The 13,435-nt window shown below is 45.5% G+C and overlaps 1 protein-coding gene across 2 annotated transcripts in view; it reads right to left on the reverse strand.

The window, feature by feature from the left end:
- Positions 1–13,435, reverse strand: part of LOC122532395 (semaphorin-2A) — a 592,180-nt gene that overhangs the window by 432,112 nt on the left and 146,633 nt on the right. For both annotated transcript variants that reach the window (XM_043661155.1, XM_043661159.1), the window contains exon 3: positions 10,504–10,506. In XM_043661155.1, the coding sequence (XP_043517090.1) occupies positions 10,504–10,506 (3 nt within the window). The remainder of the gene's footprint in view (positions 1–10,503; positions 10,507–13,435) is intronic.

Below are 13,435 nucleotides of genomic sequence, written 5' to 3' on the forward strand. Positions count from 1 at the left end.
GGCACGATGCAATAAAGCGGAATCTTCGTTCGCGCAGGACGGCGTGCGTTTCGCTCGTTTACATGTGCCTTCTTGCACATGCAGCTCGACCCCGCACTGATATACGGTTAGAAAATGCGGCTCTGTACGTTATTTACGACTTGGTCGGCGCGTTAAGCATCCGTGCTCGCCGGCACACTCGCGCTTAATAAGTTAATTTAGAGGCTAACCCCTCCACGACTTAATTGCACGCACGTTTCAACTACCGTCTTGACCATCTGTACTCGCTGTGGGAAAAGACGGCTGTATCGTTGCGTTCAGAGGTCTGAAATTTTTCCACTCTAACTGGATTGTCTTTCAGAAAAAGGAATATTCATGACAGTTGTTTCTTATATAATTTATAGATAATTCCTATATAATTTATAGATAATTTATAGATAATTTAGTTTGTGTTACCCTATTTATTGTGACAGAATTCTTGGAAGTTAATCATGGTTGATTACGAGGGGCAAGAAAATACCAGAAGAAGCATCAAAGCTAAGCTACCGAGTATTTCACAAGACATTCAAATATCAAATTTCACAATGTGAAATTGTTTCGTAATATTTTTCTCTCCAGCTGTTCGATACGTTGCAGTATTTTTTGATGCTGACGAACACGTATGAGAGAAGAAATAGATTCGAAAAAATTCAAGTGATGTATATGTATGTATATTTACTCCCTTTCCCTCATCGAATTGCAAGGAATTAGTAGATTCAACATGGCGCAACGTCTGAAATATTCACGAACTGATTAATTCCCCACGAAGATTCGGCCCGATGAATTTAGATATTTAACACGGCTCGAAATTGCGATGATAATCCAATCTGTTTGCATAAATTTCCAACGAGGTTAATATTCAGTTAGACGTTTCCATGAATAATCGCCGGTAATAATAATAGCTGATTGATAAACGCGCGAGTGAAACACATTTCGCGTGGCGATTTTTACGAAATGCGATAATCGACGTCGTGTCCCGCGATAAATGCGCGACAATTGCAATTTTCACGTGGCTGACTGACCGCCAAGAACAACTTCTCCACCATGGATGTGTATACATACGTACGTACGTATATGTAAGTACCATGAAAATTACGCGGCGTCGAAGAAACGTATTGCAACAAACAACCAGCAACGCGCTGTCTAACGCGCGTTCTTCGGATTCCCGAAATTGCAATTCCATGATAGAATTTCGGGCGTTTTCGTCGACCGGTTGGTAAACTGGGTTCGGAAATACGCGAACCGAGGTTTGGGGTTGTATTGATCGCTGCCGGCTGCGCGGGCTAGTCACTGAAACAGTGGGTGCCTCTAGTCACCGAACTTGTTACTTTGCAAACGAAATTTCGACATCTATCATCGGCCTCGTACGATTTCGTCGCGGCGTGACGTCTGTCTCTCCTCTCTGAACATAAACAAAGACGATTGCAAAATTACGGTTCGCAAAAATCCGAAAACCGGGAGAACGCGACCGCGTGTCGCCGAGCCGCGAAGAAATTTAAATTTGCTCGACTGTTCAGAGTGTGCGACACATGCAAACACATATGTACAATTCCAAAAGAATATTCGTAGTATTAAATTCGAGTATATTATTATACTGTGTGGAATTAATTTAATGTACATAGTATTAAATATGAGTACAATTTAATACACCACTGTATAATACACTAATTAGTGTACAATATACTTCATAGAATTAATTTGATATATTACGTGGAATTAATTTAATATACTCGTAGACTACTACAATATACTTCATATCATAAAATACTCGCAGTATTCAGAGTACGAAGCGAATCTTCGTTCCATTTCCTCGAGCTTTCTACAAACGCACAAGGAAAGTTGCTCCAACAATATTTTCGCGTTTCTTTAAAAAAAATCTTAGAGAGACTGGACGTAAAAAAAAAATATGTATATATGAATTTACATAAAAACACGATAAAACGCGCAGTAAAGGCAGTGTAAAGTAGAGGAAAAGAAACGGGCGCGATGCCGAGATTTCGCTATAAAAGCTGTAAAAGCTGAGCGAAAGGGACGACAGTCGTATACGCGAATGGCGAATCGGGTAGCGACGGTATCACGCGAGCGAGTAATCTGTAACGGTTTACATTGTTTCGTGTATGCTCACAGGTTCGCTTGTAATCGAATTAAAAGGCAGGATCGCGATCCACGTGGAACGGAGAGGAAAGGAAACGGCTGGCAGGGAGGAACGGAGAAATACGGTGTCGGTGAAAGATTACACGTTTCATGATAGCTCGGCGAGGGTGGAAATGGGGATGGCGCGATAACCCGCGATTACCAGAAACGCGAGGGGTAGAAAAGAATCGGATCGATGTTCATCGGTTAAGCCAATTAATCTGCGAACTTCATGGCACAAGATTGCCCCAAGGTTGAGAGAAGGAAAGATCGTGTGTCATTTTTTCGTACAGCGGATGCCAAGATGTTTGAAAAATATCGACTACACGTCGTTGCTCTCCCTTCGCGTTTCTGTTACGTTCTCCTTGCGCGTTATACGATTTTTTAAAATTGTTACACATCGATGAATATCGCGCTGGCTCGGTCATCAAATTAGTGGCGAAATTTAATATATCGGCAATATATTTTCACGGAATTAACGTTTTATTGAATTTCGGATTAATTCGCGTCGCCAACTCTTTGAGTAACGGGCTTCATCGAACAATCGTTGCAAGCTTTCGAGTTCCTGCAAGTATTTCTTTTGCCATCGAAAAATTCGAAGATGCGAAGACCAAGGAATAAAAGGATTGCAATTCCACGTTATAGTTATTGAACGAGTTATCGCACGACGAAACTTTTTTAATTAATCTGGTTCGGGAACGGATATTTGTTTTAAACTTAGAACGTACTCGCCAATTGCCTAATGAAACAATGCGTTTGAAATTGCGAGAATGTCGAGTGGAATTTTTTTAATTCAATTGCCCCTCCTTTATTTTCCTTTCTTTTGTCATTGTTCTTTGTACGCTGCGAGGCCGGCGCTACGCTTTAGATTTTATTGCGTTACACTGGCGGAGGAAAAGAGTTTGGAAGTTCAGACGGAACGAAGAAGCGAGACGGAACTGGAGGGAAGTGAGAGACCGAATCGACAGGATTGCAGCTCGATGCATTGCCTGCAGTGCAGATAAGGGCCTTTGGTCCCTCGAGGATATCATGCCAGTGCTCGACCTACGCTTTTGCACGCGACCAATAAAACAATAATATATCGTGTGAGCTTTAACCTATATACTCTGTTTGCAGTGAAGAGTACTTATGAGCAGTTGATACACCGAGTTACTCGCAAATATTCTCTTCGTCATATATAACGCACGTGTATCTTAGAGGCGTAAAAATATTTTCGTAAAAAAAATGGTATGTATCTCGCGCGAGTAACTGTTTGCGTGAACACGCGACCGGATCGACGATGAAATCCCCAAACGAAGAGAAACGTACCATTTGAAAGTTTAATATCAATCGTATTTCAATTCATTTCGATTCATTTTTCAATAAAACGAAACCCGAAAACAACGCCGAAAATGTGAAACTCGTATTCGAAACGAATAAACTTCTCGCGCGATATCGCTAATAAACTCGATCAATTTAAATTAATCATAAATCCAATACGGGATTATGCAAAACGGTCAGCTTTTTTTCCGCCGATCGAAAAGTCAACAACATTAAGCGATAAATATTGCCTTCTTTTTTTCCCTCTAAACCGATCGCGTATAAAACACGCGAGTCGTGTGTCTTCGTTCCGAATCCGCTCGTGAGTCGCGCTCGAGATACATTGCTCGAGATAATAAGTTAACCCGGTGTGTTACCCGATCTCCCGAATTTCACGAGAGATCCGCTGTAAAATGTATCTCTCGCGCGAGAATCGAGAACCAAAATGATCGAGCACGATCCCCCGAGCTTCTGCGCTCGCTCGCCAACCTAAACCGAACCCTCCAAGCCAAGTCAAGACCACTTTCTTTGAAGAAAGAACGCGCACGTTCGACGATTAATTACACCTCTCCTTTCGCTTCGTAAAAAAAAAAAAAAAAAAAAAAAAAAAATCATCCCTTATAAATTTCTCGCGTGCCAGACACACTTGAGCGGCTAATTAATAACTTCGCCACCGGACGAAGACGACGATGATCGAACTGGCCGGTTTTTCCATCGTGTTCGTTTGACGCGTGCGAGTATCTCGCCACGTTCTTGCAGTCGATTGAAACAGCCAGGCGACTTTAAGGGCCTTTAATCCAGCTTTTATCGCGATCGTGCGATCCAAGATTTATCGTAAAATGATGCTGTTCCTTTTCTAGCTCGAGCGGCACAGCCAGAGAGCGGTCGCCGACTATTAGAGCCGAGCTAAAAGCAATCGGCGAGGTTTACAACATCATCGGGGCAGTTACTTTTACCGCCGAGCACGGTTGATTGCGGCATTACGGAAGGCGACTTAAACGAACACCACGAGTCGTCGCGTTACGCCGCGCCGCCCCTCCGACACCGATTGAAAGAGCAAAGAGAGGCAATGGAAAGCTGAAGCGATGTCACCGACGAAGAGGCGGCGCGCACCGTGGCACGCGTTACCGAAATAATGGCTCCTTTGAAACACGATTGCCTTTTCCCTTTAACGACGCCTACGTGTCAATGGTCCGGTCATGCTGCACCTGAGACCGCGCCACGATTACAACAACGTTCACCATTGTACGTAACGTTGCCACTACGCTCGAGGACTGCCAGCCAGGCTATCCACATAGGGCCTGTAACGCAACTCCAGACGCGTGCACGTCTACAGCCGTTTACAGCGTGGCTACGCGATACCATTGATTCGTTTGGAAATCAAACGCACCGACAGAAACTGTTTCGCGAGGTATCGTACACGGAGAGGGGGTAACAGAATCTAGACTATCAAAAGCGTGAGAATTGTTTCCCTGTGACGCGTGTAGACGAGTCGCGAGAGCGTCGGGAAGTGAAGCAGAAATAAAATAATAATAGGAGAAATACAAATACAAAGGGTTTTTGCGTTTGACAAAGATTCGTCACGTCAGATAAAGCGTAGAATGTTTCGGAAGGGAAAATAAAACTGTCGCATTGTTGTCGGAATGAAATAGTATTTGTAGAACGTTGCAGCGCGTATAATTTCATAATCCGTGCCAAAAACGACAACAAGTTGACGAGAAAAAGTAACGAAATGCGTTGTCGTAAATACGTGTATCACAATTTCTTCAAATTGTACGCGAACACACGAATGCTGTATCAACTCTCACACCGTTAGAAGGAAGTTGTACATCGTCGCTATACAATCAACTACATATCTCTCGCTACTCCTCGAGCAACACCGAAAATGGCCGTCGAATGGCGGCGCGTCAGGGTTAAATATGAAGCGGGAACGACACGGGAGACTGGGGTGCGATCGTCGAGAAAACTCGTGACGTCGTTCCCGACAAACCGAGAGCATAACAGGCGAACAGGAGAAGTTTCGTACGCACAGCCGAGCGTCCTGTAGTGGAAATAAATATTAAATCTGTACCTTGGGGATATTCGCGTCTGTCGCTCGATCCACTCTCCCCCACCCCTTTCGTTCGTACCGACGGTTCCATCTTTCCTTCTTCTTCCCCGTGCCGGTTACACAAGCTAAAGAGAAGCAAACGAAGAAGAAGAAGAAGAAGAAGAAGAAGAAGTAGAGGTAAAAAAAGGGGGGGGGGAGGAAAGAAGCACGCTCATATGCAAAAAGCAGAACAGTGTCTGGGATAACGGGAGAACATTAAAGTGGGCTGGGCAGAACCGCTACACGGAATGAATATTTAAAGGAAACCTCAGTTCCAGCCAGGTCCCTGCAAAGACCAGGGACATCGCGGGTCTGCACGTGAGGTGGATGGCGCAGGTAGGAGAAGGCGTCGGAAGAAGGTGGCCGTGCCGTGGCTACGTACAATTTTCATGTTCGTCGACGGACGACGCCGGAGTTCCGAGCTCGCGTTCTTCCGAGTTCTTTGCCTCCGTCCACCGCTTGGTCCACCAGCCGCACGTACACGCCGTGCTCTTCCCGTTAATCGACTAACCTTGCCACGGTCTAAAAAAGTTCCAAGTCCGACCCCCGGCCAACCGAGACAACTTTTTCCACACCCTGAGCCAGCGCGAGCCAGCGCGAGCCAGCGCGAACCACCGCCATCACCGACGTCCCACCCCTTATCGAATTCCACCGATGTGATATATGTAAAACCATTTCTGCCGATCAGCGTACGCGCCCTATAAAGCTCGGAGGGTGCGTAAAAGTTATCGAGGCCTGCCCGGAATATCTCCAAGTTGCCCCGGTTTCGGTATGTTCCAGTCGCCCCCGCGCACTGTGACAATGCTTAACGTATGGCGGGGGCGACAAGACGTATTGCCGGGAAAGGGGGAACGCTTTGATATTACGGACACTTCCCCGCAGGTTTTTTAACGGTGGATATTTCGAAAATTTATGGAAATGGCAATGGCAAGTCCCGTTTCTCCATTTTAGGACAATAATTTACAACCGTTGTCACGATTTCTAGTTGTCAAAAGTTCCACTATCTAGAACAGTAGTTTCCAACCTTTTCTTTTCTTTTTTTTTTTTTTTTTTTTTGGTCATCTCTAAAATCTTGATACCTCACCCCTGTGACATGTAATTCTTATTATTCAAAAAATGAATTTTTCACGGGGCATCAAAACACGCTGCCAAAGAACACAACATCCATGGAAAGGAAAAGAATTAGAAAGTTAAATTTTCGTTATTGTTAATAACTCATTCTCCAATTGCCCCATGCATGGCAACCACGGATCTAAAGCGTCGCTCGGTTATGAAAATTAAGTAGCGGCGGAATTTTATTTGCAAATTACTCGACGAGATAATGTTTCGCTGTACTAGAGTACAGCGATTGCGCAACGAGCGCGTCTAGTTTAAATTTTCATCATTAAACGCTTCGTGATAATTCCGCGCTAGAAAACAGTACAACGAACTGCTTAAACGATACTACCGCTGCCATCGTATTTTTACTTATCAGTTGTACCGTTACACCCGAGTTTAATACCAAATCGTGCCATTTGCAGCACCGCGAGGAAAGAAACGCGTAATTCCATACCATTAAAAATATAAATGCTCACTCAACCGCGCTCGCGAAACAATATTACCGGAACTATAACTAAGCGTGGAATTATCAACCTGATAATGCACCGAGCACCGACGCAAAAGTCAAATTCTTTTTTCTTAGTGTCACAGGCGCGACCGCGCGATGTTTGCGGGCACAAAACGACCCGCATCGCGACCAGCCCATTCATTTAACGGTTGAGCGGCATTTCCGGCGAAAACGAATCAAAGCTGAAAGCCACCAATTACCCTTATCATTTCACGTTCGTGCATATTTTCTTCGAATCCTAGCGCGAGCCTCGACACGAAGCGTTGTGTAATTTAATCAACGGGGGAAGGGACAAGTAACGACGCAGATTGAAGAGGAAAACTACCCTAGGTTCCAGTCGAGTATCGTTTCTTAGCGTCCGGCAAAAAAACTCGTCTCTTTTTACCTTCGAACGGAATTTCCAGCCATGGGAAGAGAATTTTAGAACGGCCGCGGCCTCTCGCGCGCTATCGTCCCGACATTGCCGATCATTTCGCGGGAATTAATGCAACGTTATCGCGCCCGGTAATAACGGTAATGAGCACGGTGTATTTATATCCGGGCGGTTGTTGGCGGCGTGAGAAGCGTGGAAAAGCTCTAGACGACAATTGCGTCGTGCCCAGCGCGAAATGGCCGGGGCCGATTACCGACCGGGCTGGAAACACACCGAGGCACTTACGCGAAATGCGTAGCACCGGGGCAAAGAATAGTGTGCTCGTAACGCGGCGCACGTGTGTCCCCTCGCGGAAAATTGCACATGTAAATCGCCGTCTTTTTCACTCGGAGCCCGCCGCCTCCACCGCCGATGGCTGTTCCCTCCTTTCAATTGAACCGCGCCATCGCCGGCCTTCGAAACGGCCTGCTTAGGCGGGAAACAAGTTCGACGATGACGCGGAATAGCGGCAGTTTGCGAGTTGTTCCGCGACGCCGAGAGACGCAGCGCCATTCTCGACGATGCGAGCTTTGATGTCGCCGGGCTAGGAAACGACACGGCAATCGCGAGAACATTCGCCTGCGTAGCGTCGTCCTCCAGATTGGAATTTTAACGGAGCCTGATGTTTGAACCTGTGGCGTTAGGTTAGTTTGTTGAATCGAGTCCGCGCGGTCGAGTTTGAATCGATTGGTACTCAATAATGTTCGTACAACTTTGCACTATGCGTGTCTTGTCTGAATTGCGCTTCCAAGGGAACACAAGTGAGACTCACCCATTTTGATGAAATTTGGCATAAACGTAGCTGTCGAAAAAATATCAGACCCGTATTAATTTTGTTTGTCGGCAATCGTCAATTTCGAAGGGGGGGTGAAAACTACCCTCAAAGAGGATACATACTTTGTCAAATATCTCGGAAATGATTAAAGATACCGTTTTTGCGTAAATTGATGAAATTAGTGTTTTTTTAACGACCGAGTTCAATTCCAAAGGTCCCGATAGAAATAAATTTATGCGTGACACTTAAATTTTCAAGATCGTGTTTGTTTTACATATCTGAACGTATTTTTTTCTTTTTTACAAGTTTCACGGCACAATCAAACGAGTATATAGTTATGTAAGAGAAAACACTAATGACTTCACTAACGAAAACACTAATTGAAAATTCCTTGGAAGAAATGACTTAACTTAGAAAAAAAATATTTTTACCATGTTAGATAAAAAATATTTTCTGCGTCGTCACGATTCGAAAAGATACATTATAGATAGCCTCGCTTAAGTGTATCACTTTGCATATTTCGCAGAGATCACAAAAGCCTTCGAATAATCGGCAGAATACTAATAAATTTCAAGTTTATCATTGCAGTAATCTCTTGACTAAATATACCTGTGCTTGCAACAAATGTTCTGTAATGTCTGTATAACCTGTTACAGCGTTAAATAAATGTGACGCACGACACGGACGTAAAAGTTTCCTGTGGCAAGTGTTGAGATACTTTCGGGAGCCCACTGTCCTATTCAAAGGGATTTAGTTCGGTGGTGAATCATACGCTAGGTACAAACCGCCACGGTTAGTCGCTAGGGTCGTTCGGCGTGCAATTCGCACGCGTGGCCGTAGTTTACCAATTAACGTGGGATTTACGAAACGCAATTATAGATTGAAATTCCGACGTTCTCCGAGATTAACGCGCACAAATTTATAATGCAGAATGTAATCTGACGGATGAAAAAGATTTCGGTATTGGGCGTATGCAGATGAAAAAGAGAAGGAGAGAGAGAGAGAGAGAGAGAGAGAGGAACGAAGAAGAGAAGGGAAACGAATAGAGTCGCGGTGCTCGGTGAAAAGGGTTGGTATTCGAGGAGAGGAAAGTCGAAGGAGAAAAAGTTTCTACCCCGGTGAAAAGCCAGTGAGATTAAAAGGGCGAAAAGTTGAGAAAGCCGAAGAAACGAATAAGGAAGAGAAAGAACTAAGAAGGAAGAAAGAACTGCGCGGAACAGCCCCATACATGGTTGCAAATGAGGCCACAGATGCACAGAGTGATAACGGATGATGGGAAAGTAGTTCGTGAAAAGAGCCATCACGGTGCCTATTCACAATACCGAACGACGTCGAAGTTGAAGCAGCGAGAAGCCGCTACTTATGGCGAATAAACATCCCCGCCGTGAGCTGAAAGAAAACCTGCGCGTACTTGGCGCGTATCAGAATGAGTAGCAAACACTCCAATTCAAGTAATACTCTGGACTAGACTCGATCAAACAAGGGACTTTCACGTAAATAACTAAATTACGTTGGTCAGGTTTCGTGGGAACACGTTGTGAAAGGTATGCTGAAGAAAAAGACTGTATATTGCGTACTGTATATTGCACGAAACTAGATGGATTGCATTTCACTGAGTAACAACCCCATGTGACAAATATGAGGGACGCGAAAATTGCGCGCAAAAGAGAGAAAAATGTGTAACAGCTTTCGAAAGAATATGTTCGATGAGAGAAACATCGTGCATTCTGACTTCTGTATGTACAAATTACAGTTGCGAAAAGAATATCAGAGATTCAAAGTTGAAATGTGACGAACGTGGCAAAAAGTACAGAGTGATTAGAGATTACTCACATTAATCGTGATTAATAGGGTCTTGATGTTGCAGAGGTTTGCAATTCCATCTCTCGCGAGCGGCTTAATCTAAAATCTTGGGACACTTGAGCTTCTCCATCAAGATATGAAGATTACGCGGAATTAGATCAATAACCAGAATAATCACGATGCTGGTTATTTCGATTAATTCAGGATAAACTCTATAGATCGGCGCCTGATCGCTTCAACTTTCACACAATGGCTATAAAGTTTCTTAGATCTGCCATTTCTCCTGATCAAAGTCTATCAGATCGAAAGAGAAACGAGGACAATTTATATCTCGATATCCTCGTGCCACGAGACACATCTGTGCGAACCATCTTCCCACATACATATGTATGTACATACGTGTAACGCAGCGTGGCACCAGGTGGGTCCTACGTTCCCAAAATCTTGCCGATCGAAGACCCGCTGTTGTCGAAGTAAATCGCGACAGATTTGAAAGTTACGAGGCTTCGTCAATAACCATGTTGCCCCATAATCTCGTAGTAATCCCGCTGAATCCTGCCTTTGGAACCGTGGCTGCGTGGCTGGTGCGGTCAAGGTCTCGGATCGGCGAGTAGTTCGAGACTTGTTCCACATACAGAAGGTCTTAGCGGTTCAAGTCCTACATGCCGGGGAGTAGACATGTCCCACGAATCGAGGGAGCTTTGGCTCAACGAAACCTTGCGAGAGCAGTGGTAAGATCCACGGTCTCGGAACTTGCCGTTACAGATTCGGGAACCACCGGCTGGGAATCTTGATCGAAATTTCGCTGCAAAGTAGCGAAGGTGGGCAAACTCCTTGTGCCACCAAGTTACGCCACGCTTGCATTCTGAACTGATCGCGGCAACTCGTGATATCGGTTGAATTTATTGAAATAATTGATTGGAAAAGATTTCTAAATCCTCTTGGCTAGATTTCTAATGAAATTCCTCGCGATGTTACATATTTTTCATGCCAAGACTTGACACTCGAGTTCGAATAAATTAAAGTCTTGCAACTGAGAATATTAAAGTTTGTTTTCACGAAAATTTATAGAAATTTATTCGATATAACGTTATAATACGATTGTAATTACGATACGTAATCATGTGTACAGTTTTCTTTTCGAATGAAAAACGAATGAGCTACTATACCAGTTAAGAGGTTGAACTTGAATGCAAAAATTTCATGGTAGTCGAAACGATGCCCAGCCACGATTAAATAGCGGACGCTCGTACAAATCTATTCGTACGTGTTCACGAATATAGAGATACGGAAACAGAGCTCGAACGAATCTTCTAAATACGTTATTTTCTTCTAAATACGCTATTTCCACGAACGAGGTATCTGAGCTAAAGTCAGAAAATTCCACCGATATCGGAGAATCGTCCAGGGGGACGTTTCCCCCCCGGTGCTTAATAGCTACACGTTTCATCGTGTAGCGAAATGATCAGCCGGTAACAATCCTTCGTGGATTAGCAATAAGGGACGACGGGGCTGGATTCGAGGATTTGCTGTTCGAGTAATTGAAAGCTGGCGTGAGCCTCAAGGCGCAGAACGTTTAATAGCCAAAGTTAGTCGCGTTTCTATGCAAATTAAATGCTTATAGCTATCGAGAGGTAGGCTCCGTAGAAGGGCGACGACGGTGGTAGTGGTCGTTCCCCCCTTGTTGTTTATCTACCGGGGGGTAGAGGAAGGTTCTTGGTCGACTCGTAACGCAAGTAGTTAGTGCCTGTGGGCTGCGACGAACGGCCAACGTGTGCGGAATAACGATAAGCTCCTAATGCCGCCGAACAGGGGCCATATTTATGTGTCTCGCATGTTCCACGTTTTTCTTCGTCCGTTATTGCCACTGAAAGCGATTCGCCGGGTTTCGCTAGCCCCTCCTCCCTACCTAGCAGGTTTTTAACATGCGTGTCACAGACATCGAAAATATCGAATAGAATCTAACAAACCGGCGTCGGAACGGATCAAAGGCCGACGCGAATTCGTGGCTCCTGTTTTATTAATACGCACGAACGCCATTCTGCTGAGCCCTAAAGAGACTCCATCTCGAAGGGAATTTTGTTAAAATCTGGACGCGATGAAGTCCGATTTCGACAAAAGCAAAAGTTCGTTTTCCCTCTTGGCCGAAATCAGAGGAACGGAGTTTCTAAGAAATATAGAGTAGAACTCTGTACGTCAGAGTTTCTCAACGCGCAGAGACGCGACATCCGTTGGTATCGGAGCTGGCATATTTTCCCGCGCGTGCTCGCTGCGTATCTCTAAATCCGAGGAACCCTTCGGCGTTAGTCACGATTAACGCATGAACACCCCCAGACACGCGTGTCACACGACACCGGAGAGCGGCAGACGGAGCGACGACGACGAAGAAGACACGAGAGAAAGGCGTAACCCCATCCGGCCGGAGAGAGGGTCGTCTCGTACAGAGAGACTGCTCTGTGTGTTTACACTTAACTTTATTGCTTTCCGGGCAAATGCGTGCGGCTGAGTCACCGCGGAATTAAAACCCCTTTCGTGAGGCGCGGCTATCAGTTGTCGCTGATCAGCTCGGATGCGGGATTGGGGCAAAGGAAGAAGTGCAGTCGTGGAGAGGGGACTCTTAAGTACGCGCGAGAAAGGGAGCTTCCGCAAGCAGCAACCGAGAATCAACCCCTCCGTGACCGTGCTGGACACCGGTGGCTCACGGTGAGTTGTTTAAGGATCGTTGCCCGATATCGGCGTCCCTTCGAACACGCGCCGACGAGTAATACTCCATTCTCCGCGGGCGGTGGCAAGGATAACGATAAGAATCTCGTCCGGCCGAGTGGCATTCTCACTCTTTCGATCGATAGACAGACACCGAGCTCGAGCTCGAGTTCAGACCGCCAGGTAATAACCAGCGTGCACCACCGTGCACCGGCCGACAGAGAAGCCAGAAGGAGTTGCGCGTTTTGCGGCGTGTAACCTCCGCCTCGAGCCACCTCTGCTCGAAACCAGAAACTCGTGGAACTGTTAGGATCCGGAGTGTACGGCTCTCGGTGACGGTAAACTGCGTTTTATACCGGCCAATTCGCAGACCATTACCGGGTAACGCTTTGCTGAAATTTCCGTTTGATGCGACGAAAATTCGTTAAGTTGGCAAGGGACTCTCATCAACCGCGAGTTTAACGTCGTTAAACGCGGAAAGATGCGCTTTACGGAACGCAACGGGCTGAACGAACGAAAAGGGCAGGACCCCGCTGGATAACATCCTCCGACGTGATACCGACGACGAATTTGCAGACTCCGAAACAGACAAAAAAA

Source organism: Frieseomelitta varia, unplaced genomic scaffold (genome assembly GCF_011392965.1).
Source record: "Frieseomelitta varia isolate USP_RPSP 00005682 unplaced genomic scaffold, Fvar_1.2 scaffold_140, whole genome shotgun sequence".
NCBI lineage: Eukaryota > Metazoa > Arthropoda > Insecta > Hymenoptera > Apidae > Frieseomelitta > Frieseomelitta varia.